General features: G+C 38.2%; 1 protein-coding gene across 1 annotated transcript in view; it reads left to right on the top strand.

Annotated features, from left to right (window-relative positions):
* Positions 1 to 26808, top strand: part of NME7 (NME/NM23 family member 7) — a 96316-nt gene that overhangs the window by 27776 nt on the left and 41732 nt on the right. Inside the window, exons 3-7 of the mRNA XM_062515484.1 lie at positions 411 to 577; positions 4432 to 4542; positions 8251 to 8301; positions 10686 to 10893; positions 14202 to 14307. Of these exons, the coding sequence (XP_062371468.1) occupies positions 411 to 577; positions 4432 to 4542; positions 8251 to 8301; positions 10686 to 10893; positions 14202 to 14307 (643 nt within the window). The remainder of the gene's footprint in view (positions 1 to 410; positions 578 to 4431; positions 4543 to 8250; positions 8302 to 10685; positions 10894 to 14201; positions 14308 to 26808) is intronic.

Raw genomic sequence — 26808 nt, 5'->3', positions numbered from 1 at the left:
CCCTGAAGAGGAGACCTGCCAGTGTGTGCATCCTGATCATTCTCATGCGAGCCACTGAGCTGTTGAAACAGCATGGATGTGCTGGGGGAACTCTCAGTGAGACTGGCCAGAGGCATCCACCAGGCACCTGAACCTTTTATCGCAGCTTGAATTAGAACAAGCAAAGTATAAACAAAAAAAAAAATAAAAATCAAAGATAACTCTTGGCCTGAGACAATTTAAATGGAATAAATTTGTAATTGTGGTTTAGTCTTCTAAGCTTTTATGGTATACCTGTAAGTTCAAAGGGCTTGGAAGTAAATTAAGTGAACAGATTCAATCTCAGAAATTTCTGATGGTAAAGATTAAGTTGAGTTTGCCCACATCTAAATCTCTTGCTAAGGTAGATTTTGATCTTGTTTTTGCTGCAGTATGATGTGAAGAACCGTCGCACATTTCTGAGGCGCACCAAGTATGAGAGCTTGCACCTTGAGGATCTCTATGTGGGGAGCAAAGTCACTGTTTTCTCCCGACACCTCACCATAGTGGACTATGGGAATCTGTACACCTCTCGCAAGCTTGGCAGCCGCAAAGAGAGGTAAGGAGGGAAGAGTTTGGCATCTTGTGATTGGGGTTTCAAAGTAGATATTTACTAGAAATGAGATTTCTGTGCTAATGTGGGCAGACGATGAGATGGCTGTATGTTTGCAGTTTATGATAAAATGACTTTTTCTTCTTGCAGGAGACATTGTAGTCTACACGACAACACTGTAATTGTGTCAATGAAGTGGTTGGTCTTGGGAGGAGGCAGATTTTTGTACTGCTCTACAAAAGGAAGAAAAAGCATTTATGACATGTCAGCTATTTGGAAAACATTTTAGGAATGTTAGCTGAAAGATAACATAGATATTCAGGTGGTGTTAAATATGCAGAATAGCCCAAAGGAACTTAGTGAAAGGTGCCTTACTTAGGCAAGGGATTCTCAAAATCCAGTTTCTTCACAGAAGCTTTCACTGAGTAAACAGGGTCGTATTAAAAGAGTTTCCTTGGGCAAAACAGTTGCTCAAGGAAATGGGAGTTATTTGTCTTTTTTGCCCGTTCCTAGCAGGTTTTACAGCAGTTATTAGATATAATAAGATTTTTGCAGTGCATGATAATTCCCAAAATAATCTGCAGTTGGAATTATATTAATAATTTTAAGACTGCTTTGTGAAGCAGAATGTTTCTCTGTCTTTTTTTGCCATTGTATTGTACAGAACAACTGGCAGATCAGTTTGACTTCGGAAATACATTGTTTGGTTGCTTACTGTGTGCTCAGGCTCAGCAGAGGCATTTGAGGGAGTCTGTGGAGTGAATATAAAAAAGATCTTGAATGTTTTGGGTTAAGGACCTTTATTTTTGTCAGAAAAACAAGTGAATATGACCCTAGGTACATGAGATACAAAACAGATGTGTAGAAAATGTCTGGATTTGCACAGCCTCTTTCTAGAATTAGGCTAGAATTATTTAGACAGTTCTATTTCAGTTTCTGTACCTACTTTTCTTAAGTCTTGGGTCAGTTTTTAAATATTGTTGCATTTAAGTGTTCTGCATTTCTCTTCCCCTCCCAGTGTATCATAAGAAAACCATCACAAACAGTGACTACAATGGTTAAGTAAGTGTGTGCTTACTTAGAGCATGCCACATAAGGAATCACTGGCATAGGAGAGGGCTTTGTTTCTGCAGTCTTTCACTTGTGATCCTGGGTAGTGGTAACCTGAGGTAAACATTTGTCTGACCAGTGTGTCTTACAGTAAAGTAAAGCAGGCTTTACTTAGAGTCAGTATGACTGGTACTGAAAATGATGTTACAAGACTTGTGTGTCACCCAGAAATACTTGTGTTCTGTTGTGAATGGGATATATTGTTCATATGCTTCTAGTAATTGATACAGTCAGCATTTCTTCCCCTACAAGACATAAGCTATGTACATGTAGAAGTCCTATTATTAGAAGAAAGTAGGTCTCAAAAGCATAGTCACAGCATGCTTTGTGCATTGTTTCTTTGATCAGTTCTCATTTTCTGTTGTTTCAGTACTGCCAACACAGTCCCTCTGAAAATGTGAGCTTAATTTTCCTTCTTTCTCCTTGGTTCCTAGACACAAAACAGTTTTCAAGTTTACACTGCAGACTGCATCATGCTGAACCCCATGAAACATATTCCTAATTAAAACTAAAAATAGGGCAAATGAATCAAAATCCAATCTCAGAAAGTCTTCAGCATCCTCAAGTATGCTTTTTGTGTTCTGCTTACTTCTGAAAAGCTCACACTGAAATGTTAAAGTTTAAATATCAGTATTAGACAAAAGATATTACAAGGGTTGCTCACTGCACTTTGTATTAATTTCTTTTAGGTAAATTGTTTTTTAATGCAATATTTCTTTGCAAATTTGTAGGAATCACACTATAACTAACACCCTTGAAATCAAAATGGAACCAATTATTTCTAGCATTACCAGTCTATCTCAGACAACCTGTGTAATAACATAAATTCAAAGAAGTGTTCCTTGAGGAAATGCAAATGGTGCTGGGGATCCCGTTCCGTGGGAAGTGACAATGTTGAGATCCTCCTGTGCCAGGATGCAGGCTGTGCATTGTGTGATTCTCATTGGTCAAACATGCAGCTGCTCTTCATTGTGGGCCTCAATTCACACAGTACAACCTGTGATATGATAAATAATATCATAAAATGAGGTGGAGCCATAAAATCCTTGAGGAAGAGTGGAACAGGCTGTAAGACTGCATGGAGTATGCTGGCAAACTGTGTTCAATGTTGGTGAGAGGGTCAGCCTTTCCTGATCTGAAGATGGGGCTAAACCAACTTTAGCCTGCAGTGGACTGAAGCACAGTCTTGGCCGATGCTTTCATGCAGTTTATGGCTGCAGCCTTAGTCCATCAGTCATTCTGTATCGTATTTCCCAATGGGTCTGAGCCTGAGGTCTTCTGTGTATAGGAGCTTCATGGTGCTTGAGGGGATCTGTTTCTGAGCTCTGAAGGTCATTTATGCCTCTCCCTTAGTTGCAGATAAAATGTCGCATATGTTCAAATCTTCCTGGTTAAATTTCCTGGTCCTAACACCTGCCTTGCTTTACATTTGCTGTGAAATAATCTGTTTCTTGCCAAAGCAACTGTCAGTCTGGGGTCACTAAAGGTTCAGAGTAAATGTAGTGGAAGTTGATCCATCTCCTATTATCTCAGTATGTTTGCCCTCGCTGGAATATATTGCTGCTAACCTAAGGGTTCTTTCCATGTTATGCTAGTATATAGAATAGGAAATTTGCAATTATTTGCCTTTCATTCAAGGAAGTACTACATTAAAAAGTTCCATCTTGGAGAGCCTTCTTTATTGGAAACAGTGTAAAAGATGGAAAGTGCTCTTTCAGATTGTCAGAGACATGGTGTTTCTGAGCTTCAGGGTTGAATAAATCTGTTGGTTTGTAAGCCAAGCACATTTGAAGCTGACTCACTGCAAGATGAATGCAAATCGAAAATGCAGTTTTACAGACCTTATTTTTGTGCTTGTTATTTTTGATTAATAATATGTTTAGTGCTGATGGTGTTCTTGGTGCTATGCAAAGCTCACTAATAAAACAGTCCTGGCCCTGGGGATGTATAGTGTAAAAAGATAATTACCTAGAAGACAGGATGTACTTGGAAACAAAGATGTGGGGGAGAGCATAGAGATTTTTGGATGGATGTCCCATACAATATCGAGTATAGTAGTCAGTCAGTATAAGAGATGCAGTACCTCCTCTGCCATCCTTTTATTGTGTCTATTAACAGTGTCAGCTACTTGGCATGCATGTTCTATACCATGAAGTTTTTATGCTGTACCAAGCACAAGAGGATCTTCTCACTGAGGACTTTAAATATTTATTTATATTAATAAAACAATCGTTTAACTTTGACTTTTATGGAAGAGGCACGTGTTTAAGTAATATTTTTAAACAGGCAATTTTAACAGCTTCAATTTTATATGTATGTTTAACATTAGGAAAAAAGGGAGCTGAGCAAGCACAGGGAGAGATTAACAACTCAATTGTATTCTAACCCATAGTGAGGAGCTGTCGAGATACCAATTAGGTGAGGAAGAAGTGGTCAAATTGTATGCCCTGAGAGCAAAGGGAAAAGTTGGTAAATAATAACGGCTGGTGGAACACTATGAGCTGACTTGGGTTAGAAAGCCAAGAAAATTATAATGTGCAAAGATTGTTCTATCAGAATAATGTGTTGCATAGGCATTCAAGAACAGCATGGAAATTAATGAGACACTGGGATAGTGAATATGTGACTTTGACAAAATTTCTCTCTTTGATGTGCTGGTTTTTGTCTGAATATGAACCCAACATGCACACCAAATGCTCTGAGGAAGTTGTGTTGGCTGTGTCTCTCTACATTTTTTTTTTCCTCCCCAGAACGCTGGCTTTGATTAAACCTGATGGAATGTGTAAGATTGGAGAATTATTTGATATCATTATTAATGCAGGATTGACAATCACTAAGGCCAAAATGATGCTGCTTTCAAGGTAAGGAATTTTTAAAGTTAGTTATATTCTATCTAAATATTTTTGCAATTGAGAGTATTCTCTAAAGCTGTTTTTCTGTGTTGTTCAAATGTCAGATCCATTCTAGTGAGTAAGAGAGGTAACTCATGAAACTCATCAGTTTCATAATTCTGTAGGTTTCTGGAAGTGTTTAGAGATTTAAGATAAGTATTAAAGTGCTGTGTAAATGAGTATGATGATGAAATATGTCATATCTGTACGAACCCAGGTTGACTACCATAGCTTTAGCAATCTAGCAATGTTTACTACTGACGTGCTGTATGTCCTCACCTCAAGGCTTCCTGATACAGACAGTATTGCTGGTTATAATAATGTTGTCTTTAAAGTATTTGGTTTGCTTGCTCTCAGTGAATCTGTTGTCTTGATTTGTGCTCTCAGATTTGTGCTTTCAAATCACTATAAGTCCTAGGCAAAGCAAATGATCGTCTGATGGTGCAAGGTTGGACAGGTTTTGCTCATGCATCTTCCTAGTCTCCCAACCTTCAGTGTTCTCCACTTCTTATTGAGCCCAAAGATTTTAAAGAAGGTGAGCTTCAGAAGAAAGAGAACATAATTAATTTACCTTAGAAGACTTTCCCAAAGTTACTGCATTATTTCTCCATTGCTGCTTTGCCGAACCTATTTGTATGCAACATGTTTTTGGAAAGAAAATAAATCTGTCTTACCTAATACCATTTTCATATGTTCTTACTGCTTATGTGTGAGGTCAGGAATAATTTTCCTTCACCTCAGAACCTTTTTGGCTTTCTGAAGTTCTGATAAAACTGTAAGACTTCTTCATCTTGTCTCTACATGCACCTGCTGCAATGTTTGATGGTACTGGTCCCAGATCCTCCATCCAAGAACTCCAAATCACGAGTTCAAACAGGTTCCTAATGTTTCTTTACAATTCATAATGTCTTTCAAACTAGCTTTTTTGTGCTTCCTCTCTCTTGCAATCTGAGAGATTTGATCCTGAAGTGTTGTTTTGGGTGGTGCTTTATTTGGGTGTCTGTTTGAGAAGTCAAACTTTTGAGCTAAGTCATGTGCTGTAGAGTTGACTCACACTGAAGGGAAGAAATGGAAACTTGAACTTTTATTTTTATATTGCCTATAAAAATTTCTGGTTGTCTTGTATAATCGAAAGTAATTATTAGTAAGCACAACACTGGGCTATGATACTGAATGTAATTAAATAGTATCTTGAGTATTTTGTGGTTTCTCTGTATGCTATCTCCTCTGTTTCTTGGGACTGTGCCATGTTAAAATGATAGAACTATTGGCTTTGCCAAAGACTTCTACCCTTAGATTTCTGAAGGCTTGCTTGTTCAAATCATCATCATCTACTGCTTTATTTAAAGGCATTATTAACAACATTTGTCTATCAATCACTGTTAAGTAGATTCATGCCTTCTGTAGAAGTTGTAGCCAAGATATGAGCGTGTGGGCAGGCACTTGCTTCTTCAGTCTCTTCCGTTAATCCTGTGTCAGTTCAGTCTGTTATACATAGGTGAACACTGTTTTCCATTATTTGAAACAGAGAATGACAATGAAATTTTAAAAGGAGATAAATTATACAACACAACTGCACTTTGATATTTATTTCAGTGGGAATTTTTAACTTGAGTAGTAGAGCTCAATTGTTTCAGAAACAGACCTCTCAAATATTTCCTTGCAATCAGAAATGGTAATACTTAATCTCTTCACATTCCTTTTTTTTTTGTTTTCCAAATTTTTTTGGTGAATTATTTTCAGAAGAGGATTTTCTAGTGAAATAATGAATTGTAGGCAAACCTTTTGCAGAGTATATGCTTGAAATGTGAGATTGCAAGAGTTCCTGTGTCTAGCAAAATTTTTACATCATGCTTCTGCCTTAGCTGGAAATGGAAGGGAAGCAAATTTCCTGTATGGTTAATAAAAGTATTTTGGATTTTGAGTGGCTCATACTAAACTAAAAGCAACAAACCAGGAATTATTCAGGACATTTTGATAAAAAAAAAACTGGAGAAAAATGTGACTGTTCAAACATTGATAAATGTTAAGAAAATTAAATTCTTTTTAGGTTCTTCTTGATGTTATTTCTTTCCTATGGCAATATTTGGTTTAAGTCTGGACTGCAAATGGGAGAGAGGCATCAAAAGTTCCATTTCAGATGACAGAATTATGCCTTTGTTCATACTTGGAATCTGTTATTTGAAAAATATGCAGGCAATTTCTGTCAGTAAAGAGAGCTGCTCAAAATGAGCAAACTCATGAAGACCAGAAAAAATCAGAAGACTGTGCTGCAGGTAAAAACAACTTTCCAATTTGGAAACTCTTAGTCCCCCTACAGCACTGCTTTGATTATGAACTTTGTTCCCCAAGTACAGGTCAGCAGTATTGTCACCTGTCAAAGCTCTTGAAGAGCTTGTCCTTCTCTACAAATTGCAGCTTCAAAAAGTGGCACACACCGTGATTTGGAGCAAACCAACATTGAGCCTGTGTTCTCAACAGGAATTCTGAAGCTGCAAAATAGGTTTTAGTGCTGAAAAGCTCTATGGATTTTTCTAGCTGTTGCCATGCAGAAAAAGCAGTTCAGTAAGCAAGAGTAAAACATGAGAAGCAGCTGGAGAAAAAGACAAGGAAGAGAGTAGGTTCATTGGTGATAGGGGCTGGTGGGGTGAAAAGCCACAAAATGGTGTGTCCATTGGTGGATGGATGGTAGCTCTGCATTGTGGTAGTCCCCAAAATCTGTGTAGTTGGGTAGCTGAGCCCAGTGCTGGTAGGAGCATGGCTGTGGCAATGCAGTGCTAGGGAAGGGCCACCACCCTGTCTGAAAATGACATCCTTTTGCTTCCAGTACCTGAGGAAAGACTGAGTAAAAGCTGTGATGCAGACACACTGGGTTTGCCTGGTAGCCTTTTTTTGCCTGGCAGTGTAAGGAGACCCCTCACTGCCAAAACCCCATTGTTTTGGAAGAAGGCAATGTGTAGTTACTGCTGTGTTCCCCAAGGACACATGCAAGACCAAAATGAGTTTTGAAGTGTGAAAGTGTGGGAGAAATCCAGTTGTAATATGGAGAGCATTGTGTTGCCTATGCAAATTGTAAGATTTGAGGACACTGAATGGAAACCAGGTTATGCAGGATTTTGTTATGCACCAGTTTAATCAAATGCTAGTCTTGATAAAGAAGTGTTCCAGTAGAGCAGATATATTGTTTGCTTATACTTTAAATTCAAACTTCATTAGCCAAATATCCCCACTCAAACTGGTGAATGATGAAAGCAGCATAACAGCAAATGGCTTGGCAAGAAGGTGACTCTGCTGCATTTATTTCTCAGCCTGGGAATATGGGGTATGGGGACCATCAATGATCCTGCAATGGGCTTTAGTAATTCCTTCTCAGAGCAGGAGCATAAGAGTTGTCAGCTATACTGGTAGCCACAGTAAATGTGACAGAAATTTAAATGTAGTTTCTTTTACTGGACATGAACACTCAACAGGTTGTCCAACTTAGGAAGACATTGCCTGTAGAAACATATTTATGAGTGATATTCGAACAAATGATAATTACGGTTTTCAGGGGGGGTTATATCTGTATCTATGTCTGTATCATCTCTATCATCTGTATCATAGATATCTAATCTATCTGTGTATGTATATCTGTATGTGTATATATACATAGCTATATCTGTCTTTTTACTTTTCCAGAAAAGAAGCAGCTGATTTCTATGCTGATTATCGAGCAAAGCCTTTTTATCAGTAGGTATATCAATTTCATCTTGACATATGTTAAGCTTACTTATTGAATGCATGAAATTTACCATTTTTGATACCACAGGACCATGGGAAAATCAGAATTTGTCTTAGTTGAGTGGAGCCCTTTGCAAAGCATGCGCCTTTTCTTCTTCCTCCAGGGAGAGATACTTATTTCAGCCATTCAGGGTTTTAACTCACACTTTTACAACCCAGTGGTATCAGGAGAATGTCTTTTGTCCCTCAGAAGTAGAAATGCTCCTAGCATGGCAAAACTTCAAAGCCAAGAGAAGGGGTATCTTCAGGATCAGGGTGGAGCTTGCAGATAATGAGAATTAGGGGAAACATTTAGTTGTGAGAATTTATTTGGTAACAAGTACCCCAAATCATAAATAACTGAAAGGATAGTGCAGTTTTTACTGTACTACTACCCTTGGACAAATTTCAAACTTCCATGATGCTAGACTGCTCCACCTAACATGAGAAACCTTAGTCTTTCCATAACTGACCAGATGGGTGCTTATGACCCAGAGACTGAGTAGTTTCTACTTTCCCTGAAAGTGCCAGCAACTTTCTTTTTCTCCCTCTCTATTGGGCGTTCTGCTTCTTTTAGAAAGAGTGCCTTGTGTTTTTCAGCCATGTTGATGCCTGGGTTTGCACTGATGTGGTTGAAGGACCTGGTTTCAGTACTGTCAGAAATGCTTGAGAATTAGCACTGCCAGCTGCTCTCCAGCAAAAGCAGCTGATTTGTTGTGGGTCCAAACTAAAGTCCTTCAGAGACACATGGCCCCAGGCTCTGTCTGTCATTGTTGGAGCTCAGAGAATGGATGATTTGGAATTGCCTTTTCTTTGCTGAGTAAGCCTGCTTGAGTATGTTGATAAATAATCAAGGATTTTGCCTGCAGTTATTTCACAGATGTCTATCTATATTAATGGTAATTGTCTGAGGAACTGTAGCCTTTGTCCACTGTGATGTGCCTGTTTACCATCCTGCAGTCTTATTGGCCACATTTTCTGTAGAGGCTTTTTCTCTAAATTAGAAATAAATAGCTCTAGAACATTCCAAATCAAATTGAAACAAGAAACTTCAAGGCAGTAAAGTATGACTATGAAATCTATGACTCATTTATATTTGATGTTGTCTCTTGTCTTTAAATTCAGATTTAGTTCCCAAGTTCACTAGTCAATGTAAGACTAGTGAATAGTAAAGAAAAATAACAGTTCTATTGTTTGGAAAATAATGGTTTTCATATTAAGGAATTTAAAAAGAATATTCAAGGATTAGTCTGCACAGTAAATAATGCTGTAGAAATTGCTTTTTTCTTAGGTGTATGTATGTGCACTATTTAACTGTCCTAAACAAGCAGACTCTGACCAGCAGAATATGGCTTCCAGTAGCTTTCTATTGTGTTGTTTCTTTACGTAGTTTTTCATGGTTTTACTATTGTTTCTTTTTCAAAAAACTACCAGGATTTCTCTTCTCTTTTTGACCACTGATCATTAGGAAGAAGGTAGTTGGAGAAGCATGTGCATCCACAGTTATAATTGTGTAAAGCTCTTCTTTTAAACAAAATAGTACAAAAACCAGAGTCAATGTTTGCCTTTGTTGGTTCTGTCCAGACTAAACAGTGAAAAGACAGGCTTATTGGTATGCATGTTTTGTGAAGATACTGAATTATAGTTCTGGTGTTTTGTTTAGTTTTTAAATTGAATGTTTGGGTTAACAGTTTTGGGTAGTTTTTTCCATTGTGAGGTTGTCAGGACAGGAGGCATGCTGCTCCTGACAAACTCTTCTTCTTACTTGGGATCATCCCATTAAAATGACTTGAGTTATGCCACACATTAATAACTCACTTTGTAAGTCCTTTATCCCATGCAGACTTTTCAACTCATTCCCTTCTCTCCCACTTTGGACTTTGGCTGGGCAAAATCCATGGGAGAGATCTGTGGAAAAAATTCAGCTTGAAAGCAGTGCTGATATTCTGTCAGTAGGGTACACATCCAGATCATGTATTGAGTCTTGAAATGCTGCTGTGCGGAAGAGGAAAGCTTAGGAATCATTCCTGTCAGATGAGGGATTACCAACGGTTTCTCATTGTTAGCAGGACACCAGTACTGATCCTTTAAAAATTATTTTGAAATCCAAGACTCTAGAGAGTAGCTTGAGTGAGCTTGGGTTATGTACATTTTGTTCTTTTTCTACATCCATAATAAGGGAATGTTTGTACATGACCTTATCTAACCTCTTCCTCAAAGTAGAGTCAACTTCAAAGTTAGATCAGGTTGCTTGAGGTCATGCCGAGTTGAGTTCTGAGCATCTTCCACTGGATCATGGGTTTTTTTGTTTTAATTTGTAGCATGGATCACCATGTGCTGTTTCCATTTTGCAGTGAGCTTCTCCAGTTAATAATGAGTGGCCCCATCCTTGCTATGGAGCTCTTAGGAGATGATGCAGTGAGTAAATGGAGAGCAATAGTTGGGCCAGCAAACCCAACAGAGACTGAGAGCGATACACTGGACAGCGTATCAGAGAGCTTTGGACATTGTGGCCTCAGAGATGCAGCTCATGGCCCAGATTCAGTTGCTTCAGCTGCTAAAGTAAGTTTTTGACTCTTTCTTTACTGAGGTTTATGTTTACTTTTATCTGCTAACAATCAGATAAGGAATTTCTCATTTTGTTTCCACACTTGAGTTCATACATATTCTTCATGGCTCCTTTTTAGCATGGAAAAACAAACTGTCTGAAAACAGAAATCTTATTTATCACAAAGGTGAATCTGGGTGCTTTGATCAGGAAAGCATGCCTGGTCATTTTTAATGTCTCCTGCAGATCACGAACAGTGAGTAAATTGCAAAGTCTGTGTAATCTACCTATAGTCTACCAATGTTGGTCATAAAAAGAAAGGGATTAAACAATTAAATCCTTTTGTGCCCTCTTGTGTTTCACGTATTTGCTCTCCTTCACTAGTCGTCTTCTCACTAGTGCTCTGCTTGTAGCCTACTTTGCTCTTACTGTTCAGAATGAAAAATTAAAAACGAGGCCACTTCGTGCTTTGAGAGGTAACACTGTGGACATGGCTTTGAGGAGTTTTGCTTTATTTGCAGTGTTTATTTTGTCAGTGCTACGAAAAAGCCCTGGGCCTGGGTAATAGATATTACTATTTCTGTAGAATTAAGGTGACTTTTGTGTGCATTGTTGTGGGGTCGATATGCTAATAAATGATGGCAGGAATCAAGTTTATCTCCTGGTTGATTGTTATGTTGCTGTCGTGTCTCAGCTGGAGACCACTTTAGCTGGGGAAAGATACCAGCTGCTGCTTCCTTGATTCTAGTCTTCCCTCTGTTTAAATTGGAATAGCTGCAGTTGCACAGCTGGAGAGAGACCTGCCTCAGAATACCTAATGAGCTGCCAAGTAGTGTGTGCTAGAAAATGTGCACAGAGATCATACCCTGGTGGTTAGGGCAGAGTTGGGCAGCCTCCCCTTCTGTTGCTGTTAGGCTGTGAGGTACAGCAGGCTGACTGCAAAGCACGGGCAGTTTTCTCCTGGCCAAGCACTCACCTTGCTGCTCTGCCCTGTGCCTGAGTGGCTGGATCCTTTCCTTGTACCTTCAGGTTTTGGCGAGAAATCATTTGTTGGACATGAAGTACTTCTTCTGCTGGCTAAATTGATGAAAATGTTGCAGACTCAGAAAGAGTTTGAATAAAAGTGATTTTTTCTGATGAAGGAGAGTTATAGTCAGCAAAGACTTTGGAGTTCTGGTTAAATAGTTAGATGTCTTCAAATATAAGGGTGAAAGTTTCTCTTTTTTTCCTGTGTACTGCCATGACAGTTGTGCCAGCTTCTGAACTGAGAGTGTAGGAAAGAGTGTCTGTTAGCATAAATTCTTGGTTAAAAGCGTAAATGTGTGATTAGGTTTTCGTTTGTTATTTTTATTGCATTTCATTATTTTTGAAATGCTGTCTGAAGGCCCCATTCATCTGGAGCTTTTTTATGACACTGGGATTATTTTGCTGAACCATCTGTAGGTGTGTGTATCTTTGTGGTGTTACTGATACCTACCTTTAATAAATCAAGCAAAATTGTGAATGTAGTGTCCCTGTGCCTTTATTAATTTAGTAGGCTTAGTATTATATGGCTGTATAATAGTTGCTATGGAAAGTACTTGGCTGTGCCTGCAGAAAATTTGCTGAAAAGAAAGAAATATAAGATAAAAGAACCTAAATGAACTCGTCCTGACAAAAAACCTGAAGTCTCAACCACATTTAATGAACGCATTGTCAGCTGAACACTTAGAGTGGAAGGCTGCATTGTTCTTTTGATGACCAAATGACAAGTGAAAGTATGTCTCTGATACACTCTAAGCTGCTGTCTCTCTGCAGGCCAAATTTTGTAATTTCTTTAGATCAGGAATAAAAGGTAGAGAAAATAATTATTTTTGTATGCTCTACAAGATTAAAGTTTGGCCTTTTATTATGCCAGTCCTTCTGTATTATTGAGTTAATTTTCTTTTATGAATTTTACTAGATAAAACTAAGTATAAAATATTATAGATATTTTACTGTCTTTTTCTGGCTGCTTCTTTTACAGTAAATAGGAATTAACGGAGTGGGACAAATTCCGTGAATCATGCAGCACTTTATCAGTAGAAGGATGTAAGGAATGAACCCTATTGTCTCAGGTGTGCCCACTTAAAATGTGGGTAATTTGCCAGCAGAAAAACAAAGGCCCTTTTTCCTTTTGTTGAAAGATCCATTGTCCAGGATCCATTGTCCAAGATCCAAACCTCGAAAAGCTTGAGTTGTGTAGTCCTTTAAGAAAGGATTACAGAAACTGTTGAAGTGCCATGAGCAAAGTATGAGTTTATTTCATTTAAATTGAGCTAGTAGATTAGGGGAGACGATTCCAGGAAATAGCCTTTAGCACTGCTGCTGTTATACAGGAAAAAATCAAATACATTTGGTAGTAGTATTTCTTGGATGTAATTTTTTCTCTTAAATAGAAATGAATCAATTCTCTTGCTGAATTTGACCAATAGGCATGAAATGTAACCTGTGTTTAGAACATTTGTTAATTGGCAAGTTGTATAATGTATGTGAATAAATGGTATGGAAAAAGTGTGAAGCTGGCAGTGAGCAGTGAAAAAATATCACTGAGGGAAGAAACCTGACTGCCAAGTTCACCCCAGTATGGTCTGAGACCCAAGGTATCTGATGCCTAAATAATGATGGTGAGAAGAAAGAGATTGAAGGCAAAAAGGTTCCTTTGATTTATCTGAGAAATCAAAGCGAATGGGTTCATCAACTTCAATTCAGTGAGACTTTTAAAAAAATTATGGGGCTGGTAAGGCATGAGAAGTGACTCAGCAATTTTAGACAAAGTTTATTTTTTTAAGAAGAAAGGAAAAAATGTAAACAATTTGGAAGGAGGTTAGTTTTCTATATGGATAGAAAACATACTGAGAAATGGATAGTAGTTGTATTTTTGCTTATAGTGTGGAAAAGATTACTTGAAAGAAATGAAAAATAAAATATGTGTATAAGGGACTGGATTTGGAAAGATATTGAGGAAAGAGAGAGAGCATTGGTAAAACTGGGAGCACCTCTACTAAATTATTGTTGCATCAGCATTTTGAGTGCTCTGAGTGTGAACAGATTGCATTGTAGAGCTGAAAAGGAAGACATTGCAAGAAATACTCCAATCCTGTTTTTATGATTGTAGCAATGGTGCCAGAGGGGAAAAGATAGATTTGACATAATATTTTAGGGAAGAAATATTTGTAGGAAAAAAAATCTGCACTAAAGGTTTATCTTCTGTGATTATGGATACTTCAGATGTTACTTATGATAAAAGCTGATGTGTTCAGCTAGATCAATCTAAAATGTGTTTAATTACAATTGTTTTCAGGAGCTGGAGTTGTTCTTTCCCTCCAGTGGAGGTCGTGGACCAGTCAGCAGTGCAAAATTCACAGACTGTACTTGTTGCATTATTAAGCCTCATGCTGTTAATGAAGGTAAGCCATGCAGAGGACAAAGCTGTGTGTGTCCATTGTATCCTTGATCATTCCAGTGCCCTCTTTTGGGGAGAATGAGACTGCCTGAGCACAGGGTGTATTTCACAGTGCATGCAAAACTTACAGATACATTGTCTTTCATGCACATCTAGTATTTCTGCAGTTCATTTCCATGAAGAATGAGTGGGTCATGTGCTTTCTATGCAGATACTTGTTCATTTCAGAATAGTAAGGGAGGGGCAAAAAAGAGAAGGATTACAACCTACATGAGGTTTGAAGTATCTTATTGTGACAGCTTCCTATGTCCTAGCTCCTGTCTCCCTATCATAGTCACCTCTGGAACAGGTTAGCATCCTCCCAACAGAGTGAAGACAGGACACCTGGCCATGATCCAGGGCCCTTCACTCAGGCAATAGCATATCAGATTAAAATGATTCACAGAGGGGTTACAAATCTTGTTCTTCTGAATGCAGCGGGAATGGCAAGTAGGAAAGGCTTGTTTATGAAAGTGAGCCAAAGACCTAAAGCATTTGGTGGATCCTGTGATGCTTTCTGTGCTGGAGGATGCCCTGGGAATTTGCCAGTATTGGAAATGTTTAATGCTGTACCGTTACTGTGCAAAAATAACCTTGCTTGTGTGTCCTGTACTTAGATCCTGGAGCATGGGTAGGAGCAGTGAGTGTAGTAAAATATTTTGACTCAGGCACTGGAACAGTATTTTCGAATCCAGAATAAGTATTACTATGTGAGTGCATAGTTTTTTCTTAGTAAGTTGCAGAGCACACTGCAACATTTTAATCTCTTCTTTGTGGATAGCTTAAATAGAAACAGCAGAAGTGGCTGGAGCAGTTTCCAGGCCTTTCGCACCTCAAGAGGGATGTCTGAAGAGCTTGCTGAAATTATAAAAAAAAAAAAAAAAAGAAAAAAAGACACTTTCATGAGAAGGAGTTTCATGGTTGCTACTGATAATGTACCTGTTATCTCTTCCAGACCTTGCATGGTATCTGCTACTGATAAGTCTGCCATGCAGCAAAGACACAGTGATGTTCCTTTTACAGAAATATGGGCAGCAGCTGGGACTATGATTTTACCTAGCTACGTGTTTGCAGAGGACAAACTTTTCTGTGGTAGAATTGTTAGGGTCCTTCATTTGAGTGTAAAAATAGCAAAGTGGATGGCTTGGACTGGTTTTTTAGACTTCAGATAAAATTTCTATTACATATAGAGACTCAGACTCTTATCTCAGTGAGCTCAGGATTTCTTTTCCTATTTTTAATCTTGCTCATCTCTGTAGATTTCATAGTGTCCTGTCTGTTCCATTTTTTTTCTTTAACTTCTCTGAATTTTTCTGAGTTGCCAGAAGACAAATTGTGACCCTATTTGCACATCCCTCTGTAAAGGAGTGCCTGTAAGAGAGTGATGGTGGTGAGGAGGTATGGATGTAGGTAAACAAAAAATGTATGTGCATATCCAGCTTTGCAGTGTGAGTGATGGTTGTAATGTCCCCTATAGGTCTTACAGAGGCTGAGGTCTTTATGCCCCCTTTATAGTCCTTTTTCTCATACCACAGAGGGCTGGAAATTCAGAGGATAACTCTTAAAAAGCAACTAAGCTTTGAACGACAAAAAGCGTACCTTGTGTGAGCATTCTCCCTCCATGCAGCTGTCATTATTACCCTCAACAGAATGAAGAAGACAGAACTAACTTTTCTAAGTCAGCAAAGTGTTTTAATGCTTTGTTGTGGTTTAACTGCAGCTGGCAACTAAACCCCACACAAGCACTCGCTCGCTCCTCTGGGACTGAGAAGAGAATCAGAGAAGTAAAAGTGAGGAAGCTCATGGGTTAAGATAAGGACAGTTTAATAGTTAAAGCAAAAGCTGCACACACAATCAATCAGGTAAGTGGAAACACACTGGAGAGGAAGGGAAGTCCTGTGTGGCCTTCAGTGGTAAAAGGTGGTTTGGCAAAGCCAGAGGCATGGAGAGAAAATCATGTGGGTCAAAGCAGCAGAGCCTCTTTTGCATTGGAGTTTTGATTTGTGCTCTACAAATTTTCAGTATTGAGTATCTAAAAATAAACCTTTTTTTTGCAATTTCCTATGTACTGCTGAGGCTTTGAACTTGGCTATCTAAGTACCATGAATATAAGCTGCTCAATACATATTTACAAGTACATGAAGTTTCACTTATGTACTTGAGTTTATACAGAGATTTAGTCTTTATTTCTGCAGACATTTGACTGAATTAATGATTTGATTTTTGTGTTCTGGCCCTTTTCTCCAGTGTTTGTTTTTCCTCCAGAGTCTGTTGCATTAACTGATTCTTAGAAGGAAGATTTTTCATGGTTTTCTGTCCTGGAAGATGATTTGCTTTAATGGCAGCTGTAAACTAGAGTGCTTTTCAGTAGGTTTAACTTGCTGACAAAATGTTGGATGTAATCTCTAGTTTATGCTGGTTAATTCTTGGGCAGAATACTCTTAAGAAGTGACTTTGATTGCCACAGCTGGTTATTATCCAGTGATAAAGTAGAGGAAAATCACTGTTGGTTTTATCTCTGGCCTTGCTGCCTTCCTCCTGAGGGACATACAGAAGTGTCTGGTCCTAGGCAGCTGCAGCAGCACAGCCCAGCCAAGCACAGCAGGACCTGGTGCAATGCCCAGGCACCTGAGAATTCCTGTAAGCAGGAGTGTCAGCATGCCTGCCAGACTGCAGGGAATCCTGCAGCCTGATAAGGGGTGTTGGGGGATTAAGGTGAAGTTTAACCTCAGCTGTCAAGAATGCTGGTAATGCTGGAGAGATGGCATTGCTGGCCCTCTAGGAATGTGTGCCATGTATGTCTCTTAAAGAAGTAAAGCCATAGCTATTTTGTCAGTCTGGTGTCAGCATAACACCTTCTGTGGAGGGTCAGAAATGGGTAGGCCATGGAAGGCAATATAGTCCAGAGCTTTGGATTAGACAGCTTTAGCTCACTGATGGATGCTCCCAGTGGAGGTGGAGAACTTCCCTGGCAGCAGCGAGGTGGTTGTATTTTAATTTTGAAGAGGCTTTGCAAGAGCAGTCCAGTTCCTCTTCACTGAGAACTAGAAGAATGCAAAAGCAACCTGATGCTACTCCAGGCAAATTTATTCTGACCAGGGTTGCATCAGGAAGACATGATGTGGTTTATCCCTTCTAGAATCTGTTACACTTCGCAGTGTCTTTCAGTTTTCTTCTCTTCTGAGACCAGTTTTCAGTCAAGGAGGATGGTAACTAGTAAGCACAGCTCTAAGATTGTATGACTAAGTTGTTTAATAATTTGAAATTTTTAGTGTGGGTCTGTGTTCTGTAATCCTCCTGCTTCTTGTGCTTCTGATAGCTGAGGTACAAAAATCATAGTTGCAATCACTTAGACATTCTCTTTTTGTAATTCCTCTCATGTTAGTAGATCTGGAAGTATTAGCACTAGTGTTCAGAAGCCAAACGTATAAATTCAACAGAATGGATAAACATCAGTTTAATGCCATTAGGACAGTTATGATTCAACTGTTTTGTGAACAGAAATAGCACCCTATAGATCAGTGGGTGGGTTTAACTTTTAATATTTTTATGTGTAACAGTTTAGTCATGTTTACTGTAGGAAGTAGACTTTGGTATTTCATGACTTGTTTAAAGATTTTTGATGTGGCCTTTAGCCTCTTCCTTGGAAAAATTAGCAGGGGAGAAGTTTTAAAACAGTGTTGATCAGGCTAAAGGCTAAGGTCAAAACTGAAAGGTCTGCCTAGAGGCAAGGAAGCCTCTATGGTTTTGAGAGGCCCTAGGCATGAGACTTAACTACCCAGACAGGTTTGCTGTCCTTGTATGTATTAAGCTTGAGATTTTGTTCTAACATTTCTGGTCAGTTAAATCCTATTTCCTCTTAATAATAAAAAAATACAGTACTGTCTTCCACAGTATTCTTCAGCTAAAGAAAATTTAAATCTCATAGAAAATAAAAGGATCAGGAGTACCTTCTTGCCAGTTGGAAAAGATACTGTGTGGAAACGTGGTTTTAGACCTGTTCTGACTGGATGATAAAACTTACAGAGCTCTTCTATATTAACTTTGTAGCTAGCAGACTACTTTAGAAAGTTGTAGAAATTTACATTCATTAACAAAAGATTGCATGACAGGAAGTCATAAAAATAATATTTCCTTCCTTATGCAAAGGCAGAAAAATTCCAATTGAGAGAGTAGTTTGTAGCTCCAAAAACAAACCTAAATGCAACAAAAAGAATACCAAGAATGGTAGTGTAGTCTCAGGCAGGTACAGAAACAAGGTTTACTTATGTAGAATCTCAAGTGAATTTATTGTATAAGAGAGAGTGAGGAGAGGACTGTGGGTTCCCAATGTTGTAGTGGATTATCTGACTGCAGACAACTGAAGAACTGTCCTGACACATAGTACACTTGTTGCTCTTTGAAAGAGAGAAGGCATCGCTATGAAAATTTCCAGTTCACCTCTGTATAACACTAAGTATACTTACATGTGTGTATTTAGGAAATTGAATAAGCTGGGGGTGGGGGGGGGGGGGAAGAGCATGGTATAGTAGAGGTACAAATCTGTTGTCACTCTCAGCACTACTTATCTATTTCATAGTTTTTTTCTCAAGACAATTTGTATTCATTAGATAAGAAAACTCTGGAAATACTTTCCTTTTTTTTTTTTTACCCTTTTAGGCATAAGTTTGAGTAATTAAGTATTTTTATTTTCAGGAGACCTAGAATTAGAACAGGGCTTTCAGAAAACTGGTTTGAGAAAAAAAGAGTGCAATTTTCTCATAAGTAATCTGAAAGTACATCTTCTGTCCGTGATAAGTGTGCAGATGATAGAAAGGTGAAGTGCAGATGCTGTGGAGGCATCTCATTGTAGGCAGAACCTTTCTCTGGATTTTGTCTACAAGACTTTGCCTTGATGGAGGACTTAACAATTTGAAGTCTAGAAGGAATTATTTGCAGATAGAATCTGGAAGTGGAAAAAAAATCATGGAATTAAGACAAATCTTTGCAGATACTTCAGAGTGGATGGTTTGAGATGTGACCTCAGGGTATTTCCACATGCAATATAGCAATATTAGAGCTGCAGTCACGTGAGGACTAACTAGTAAAACACTGTGCTTTCAACTGCAGGCATTATTTTGTAGACAGATTTGCCCAGGGAGGAGATGTATTTATGTCAAATGAAATGCAGCTTTTCTTAATGTTTTCCTTGAGTATAAATAATATATAGGGTGTTGCAGCATTTGGTGGTGTCTAGTGGTGCTGGGGTTTTTTTGGTTGGTTGGTTGGTTGGTTGGGTTTTTTCTTCTCTTTAGAGAAGCTAGGAAAAAGTGATTAAAATGAAAACAACCTGCTTTGCCACTTCATCACCATTTTTAGAATAAAAAAAAAATTGTGAGATCAGTCATTCATGCACTTCCATCTGTGTTTTTAATTCTTTGCTGTAGTTGTAATGATGGGTATTCCTTGCCTGGGATGTTTGGTTTTGAAACCAAGCCCATTGTTTTTCTCATTTATTTCTGCCTAAAGTTTTAGCACTTTGGCATTGGTTTCCCAGCTTAGATTGATTCTGGATTTCAATGGCTATTGGGAAGTGACATCTGTTTTTTTTAAGTATGAAAAATATATTTTACATTCTAGTAGATTTCAGTAGGAGAGGAGGTAAACTGAATTTGAAAATCCTTTCTGACAGTTTGAGACGGGAAGGAAGAGGAGGAGATACACTTCAGAGAAAAAGATCAAATGTCACAGCCAATCCTTGCTGAAGCTCATAAGTATCCTTCATCTGGAAAAATGTATTTGTTACTGTGTTCAGTAGACTTATATTGGTGGTATTGATTACTGGAAATCATCTCTGTGCAGGGACGATGGTATTAACGTAAAAAAAGAGACATTAGAAATGAGTGTTTACTACTGCATTTCGGTATTTTCACTTGCAAAGGGTAGGAGAAAAGTCAGTTGTAAGAGTGGACCAGGGAATTTCAGGGTAGTGAAACTTCTTTCATAACTATGAAACTGGTGAATCAAGAGTGTATAATTTCATTGAAATCACTCTGTGGTTGATGGACATATGATGGACATTTACCGGCATGTCTTTTGTGAAGGAAAATATGCTATGTTGATCTCTGAATTCTCCAAGTATGCTTTCTCTAAAGGAAGGTAAAACAGTGTAAGATGGCCTAATTCACTTGGTTTTCAGTGCCTTTGAGAAAGTTCTTTGCTGTTAGGAAACCAGAGTTTTCCTTTAGTGGAGTAAGTTGTATGTTTAGATCTTTACAGCATAGGCATTTGCATAGCTTTAAATGTTCCCCTGAATGTTGGACTGGATATGTGCATGTCACATTAAAAGGGCTTTACGAATGAAGTCTTCTCAGGCATCCTGGGGCCAGTTCTAATCAATATTATCATTAATGGCTTGGATGGGTGAGGACAGAGCATGCTTGCAATGTTCACACATGTCACCAAGTGCTTACTGAAATTTTGAAGGATGTGATTAGAATTCAGGACATTCCTGAGGAATTGCAGAAATAATGTGATGCAAAGATGGTGAAACTGAATATAAACTGCATAGCACTACCTGGATAAGCGAGAATAAAGGCACAGATATAAAATAGAGAAGAACTGGCAGGGTATTAGTGAAAAGTTCATAGATAAACAGTTGGTAGAGTGATGAAACAGGCACAATCTGTATTCACTATGTACCCACTAGTTCCGCTCAGTGCTTATGAGAATCCAGCTTTTTGTATCGTGTCCAATTTCTGGGCACTCTGTTTCAAGGATAACAGAAAAAAAAAGAGCAAAATAATAAGAGATTTAGCCAATGAAAAAACTTGATGGGTTTAACCTTAAAACTTGATTTATTTAACCTGAGATGGGTAGGACAGGGATATACAGCTTTCTATAAGTACATTTACAAAATATGAGCGTATTTACTAGATTAGATGAAAGAAGAGTTAATGGAATCATTAAGGAAAACTTTGTAGTGTATCACTGACCTGATATTTGGTGATGTAACAGAACCTGAAATTACCAGAAATTTTTGAGAACATTTTAGAAAAATGAAAAAATGTGGCCATGCCTAATCTAACTCACTGTACCTTGGAGAAAAGGTAAATATATTGAAGTTTCTTCTTTTACTGCCCTTTTCAAATCAGAGTGTAAGGAGAAAGGCAAGATACTGGATCTGAAAACAGCCAAGGCACAGAATGTAGGAATATGTGATAAGTCTTTTGCCAGGTTGAAAATAAATTCTAGAGTTTACAGAGCTTTACTGTTATTTTAGGACAGTGAGTTGGTGAACCTTCCAGATTATAGGGGATCTCATGAAGATTTTAACCACCAGAATTACTGTAATTGACAGTGAAATAGTAGATTAAAGCTATTGTTTATAATTATGGGCTAATGCACATTCCAAGGAATTATTTTAACCACTTCCTCTCTGTAGCTGTAACCATTCATGAGAAGTCCCATGCACAGTGTTCATCAGGGATAACCAGAAAAAAAGGAAAGTAATATTACTAAGCTTGTGAATGGTTTGAATTACAATACTGAGTGCCTTCCAGTGGTACAGCCTCAGCTAAAATATTGTATTTAGTTTTGATCACACTTAAGAAATAAGCAAAAATAAATGAAACTCATTATAGCCCTAGAAACATTCTACTAGCCAGAATGATTGACCATAATCTCCTTAAGTTAAAAGAAAAATAAAATCTGAATGGATGTGCTAAAGGAGTGCAAAGTAATGAACACCTTGAAAGAAGGAGCAAAGCAAACTGCATATTTCTTTTTAAACTTTCTCTTAACACAGGAACAAAGAAAGAAAACTAAGCTTTTCTGGAGTTGGGTTTTCTTTTGTAGGTATACAGCCATCAGTTTGAGTTCAGCGTAACTGTTGGACAGATACTGATCTTTTTTCATAATATTACTTTCTTCAAATTCTCTTCTCCAGTGGCTCATACTGCCCAGCCAAATTGCTGGATACTTTGTGTAGTCTGACTGTGATCTTTGCCTTGAATTTCTCTGTTGGCCTTTGTATCCAAAGTGTGACTCTTCCCATCTGTTCCCATGCCAGAATTCCCAGAATACCTTTTTTCCCTATGGGTTTTCATCATTCTGCATCTTAAAATGCCCTGTCTGGCATTCACATGTGTGGTCTTGACTTGTTCATAGCAGTTCAGAAAGTTGCAGCTGGAATTAAGCCTTTGAACCTTTCACCCTCTTTGAATCTTTCAGTTCCCATTCTCAGCTACATCACACACTGGGTCATTTTGGTTTCAAGGCCCCCTGAGATTTACTATCTGCATCCATAATTTTCTTGTGCGAGCACTGTCCTGACTTCTATTTTCCAGTAAGGCTGTGGTGATACCATTTGTCTTCACTCCTTTAACTTTTAGTATTTTGAAATTAATATTTTCTGTAGAGGTTTTCACCAGTGCTGCAGTATTGACAAAGTTCTCCGTAAATGTCTGTAAAGCTGTGCTTTGAACTTCTTGAGGTTCTCCTTCAATAGGGTACCTAGACAGAAATGAGGAATAATGGAAATCCTGGACTCTATCACTATGAACAATATTCTGTTCTCTCATCACTTCCTCACATACTCCTCTCTCCCATCAGTATTCACTGGTCTTTTCTTTCCCGGGGTTGCTTTTGAGGTCCCCCTCTCCTTTGCTGGCCCAGTGTGTGTCACTCAGGAGACCCTCTGTCATTCCCTCGCTGTGCCAGAGCACAGGTGCAAAAATTACTTCATATCCTTTTTCATAGTGGGGCTGGGAGACCAGTATTTATAGATTATCACCATGACCAAACTTTTGGGGAGTCTAGAAATGGTGTATTTATGCTGCATAGTAAAAATGCCTAGAGTTGTGTTATTCCCAAGTAGAAAAAGAAGGAGAGAGAAACCTTGTTCTTCAGGGTATAGATTGACCAGCTGATAGGAAGAAGTGTACTTTTTGAGATGGACATCTGTCATTTACTTACTGCCCAGTGTTTTTCCATGTTGTGTCTGAAACAAAGATTAGCAAGAACTTCAACTGGAAAACGTTGTAGGAGGACCCAACTCTAAATCCCACTTTTCCTTCCTCTAGAGTTCAAAAAGGACTTTGCTTGGAGTCAAATCTGATTGTGATTCTCTGGAGTTTTGAAATAGGACATTACCACTTGGCAGTAAATAATCAGATTATTTCATTGTACTATGAAGTAAAATTGCATTTCAAAATGTCAGAAAAAGACATGGAATTAAATTGCTACTTATAGTTAGTGATACATTAAGCATCTGGTACAGGTTACTTTTAGAAATACATTACTGGATGAAATGGATCATCAATCTGATCAGTCATGGCGGTTTTTGTATTCCTGTCAAAAAAAACCCTGTTGTTTAAGAGGAATTATTTTTAATTATTGGAAGGATTTTTAAAAAATTACATATGGAGGCTGAGATGAGGAATCTAGTTCTTGCCTTGCTTTGAAAGCAGTCTGCTATCTTGTCTAATGAGCTTTTAACAGAGGAATGGTTAAATTAGGAAACAGGCCAAGAAGAAAGGGAAGAGAATGTAACATTCCTACTCTTAGGGCTGGTGGTTTGTAGTGCGCTGGGACTGAAGGGTCCCAGTAGCACAGCTGCTGTAGCTCGTTGATAAAAGTGCTATTAGGTTAAAAGTGACTTTCATTAAGCTATTTTGTCACAATGCCTAATTCTGCAAACAGTCATAACATTTTTCAGTCTGTCTTCCCTGCTAATTCCTGTTCCTTAATGAAGGACAGTTTTCAAATACTTCATGTTGTAAAGCAGCAAGTCATATAATATTAATGTAACTGAGGAAGTTGTGGTACTTTATCATTTTACCTGGTTAAAATATATTGGAAAATTATCTCTGTCTATATTGGAAAAGTATTATCTCCTGTACTAGATACGTAGTAACATAAGGCTGCCCAGCAGACATAAAATGTGTGTCAGTGCTCCCTTTCTTTCACTCTTTTTGCTTGGATTAGTGTTAAATTCCCTCGGTTGTATTTAGTAATGCTTGGAATTCTTCTGTGCTTTGCGACTGAAAATTCGTCATAACTGGTGCCTAATCTGAGACTTTGATATGGGTTCTTACTGTAATCACATTTTAAACATCCACTGACCCTTTTTGAAGGGTCTTTAGAAAGTAGTTTTTTCACTACAAATTTGGATTTTAAAGTTTAAAAGAATTGTTGAAAGCTGCTAAAATGGCACTCTGAGTAGTTCATCTTTTCCTGAGCCTTATTGCCCCCAAAGAAGAGGATATGTCCCAGTTCAGTCATGCAACTGCCTGAAAGCCTCAAACAGATCCCAAATCAAGCTTTGAGCTTCTGTTCTTCTGTTGCTTGGGGATTGCCTTTGTGCTTTTTTGTTCCTATTTTGGTTCAGGTAGAATTTGAAAGGAAAGTGTCCCTAGGTGAAATGATACATGTATTGCCTAAACTGGGAGAAGGGAGGGCAAGTCACTGGATCTCTGGATCTGCGCTGCCACTGGCAATTTGCTTATGCTCCTCTGCCTCAATTCCCACATCTGGGAAGTAGAGCTGACATCCTACTTTGTAAACACAAATCTCTTGGCCTTTCTTCATCAAGGCACTTCAAATTTTTGTGGGTGAGGTGTCTGCCTGTCTGAATAGTGCCAATAAATCCTTTGGTTAAGCCTTTTGAGTGTTGCAGACATGGGCAATTTGTCTGGAGCAGTAAAGTGCTCTGCTGCTCTGATGAATGAGAGTGAACTCAGAAATACAATGTAGAGGAAAATATTGATAGATTTATCACAATTATTAAAGGAACCTTGCATTAAAGACCTTTATGCAAAATACTTTCCTACTTAAATTTCTATCATTAAAGGAGACTATTTCCTCTGACTATTTCCTCTCTACAGAAGAGATAGTCTTAGTGACTTCAGTAGATAAACAGCCCAGAAAGCTGAATAGAGTCCCCCTTTGCTTCTCTAAAACATGGATTTTGCTTGTAGGTTGTAAAACTGCTGAAGACAAAAGTTCTGTAAAATGCAGATTTCCATAATACCTGATAACTTGATGTATTTTAATTAGATGCTTGCTGGCTGAGAGTACCTATGCAAGTAGCCCTTTCTTGACTGATAAAGTGTAAAATGGACATCTGTCAGGCAAAGCAGCTGTTCCATACCTTCTTAATAGCTTTTTCCCTGCAAGTGACAGTGACCGTTTATCTGCCAGGGCCCTTTCTTCATCTTTGCTGGTTTCTGGTGAAGCAGTTGACTAGAATGTTGTCTTTGAAGATTGAGAATGAGTAAATGTTTATGCTGTGTCACATATTTAATTAGTTAATTAATTAAATTAATTAAATTAATTTATTTCTTTTGTTTACTTATTCATTTCCTGAATGATTCCCAAGCAATCACTCGATCTCTTTACAAACTGCCCATTCATCTCTGAAAACAAGACTAAAGGCTCACTGCCTCAGTGGAATCGGTGTGGGAGCATATGAGCTGCTCAGCCTTTTTGGCAGGATGGACAAAAAGAAGCCAGAGCTCTCTCTCTGATGAGGTCTTGCATTTCCTGGGCAAACCTGTCCAAGTCCCTTCATTTTACTGTTGCTATTATTATTATTATTAATTTATTTTTTTTCCCTGGATTCACAGGAGTGTTAAATGGAAACTTTCACCAAAACATGGTGAAACAGTATAGTGGGACAGGAACTGTATTTGCCTCTGTTTGTTTCTTTGTTCTATAAACACAAAGACCTGCATGGACTAAGCATGCACCTAAATCTCAGGTTTCCCTTTAGTAGTTGGAAGATTTTGGGAAGAAATTTGCAGTGTTTTATAGAGGGAAGGCTTTTCTACATAAACCTTAGGGTGAAAATATAGTAGCAATACTTCAGAGACATGTTTTTTTCATTTCCATTTTTAAATACAATTTTTGAAAGCCTTTCAACTGTCAGTCTCATTTACCCAGAGCTTCCATTGACCTTTTAATGTGGTAGGAAGCTTCCCAGTCCTGTGCCACAGATATTAGTCATCTGTGTCTCATGCTATAACATGCTATAGCATGCTCAGGCATGCTATAACTTCCATACTAGATTTGTTTTATTCTCATCTCCTAAATTTAAGTAGTGCTAAATATCCTGCAATTAAAAGACTACTTAATAAAAGGGTCTGATAGCCAGGAGTCACATCCTGCTGTTGTCATTCATTACAGGGTATTCTTCTATGATTAATTATTTTCTAGATAAATGTCCAGAAATTTGTGGTTTCTCACAAATTGTACTAGAGGACAGGTATTTGTGTTCTATAAAAAGCAATGATTGTGTGAAATTCACTCAGAGTACTGTGCTTGGCTGACATAATCTTCAGAATGGCCTGATCTTATAATTGTGGGCAAATCTAAAATATACATTCAGTGGAAAATCAGTGCTTCTTTTTTTCTGAAGTTCAGTGTTTTGTTTTACAGTATCATTCCATTTCTGAGGATGCTTTTTGGAGAGAATAAGCAAGCAGTA

The sequence above is a fragment of the Cinclus cinclus genome, chromosome 2, assembly GCF_963662255.1.
Source record: "Cinclus cinclus chromosome 2, bCinCin1.1, whole genome shotgun sequence".
Lineage (NCBI taxonomy): Eukaryota > Metazoa > Chordata > Aves > Passeriformes > Cinclidae > Cinclus > Cinclus cinclus.
This window is presented reverse-complemented; position numbering and strand designations above follow the sequence as displayed.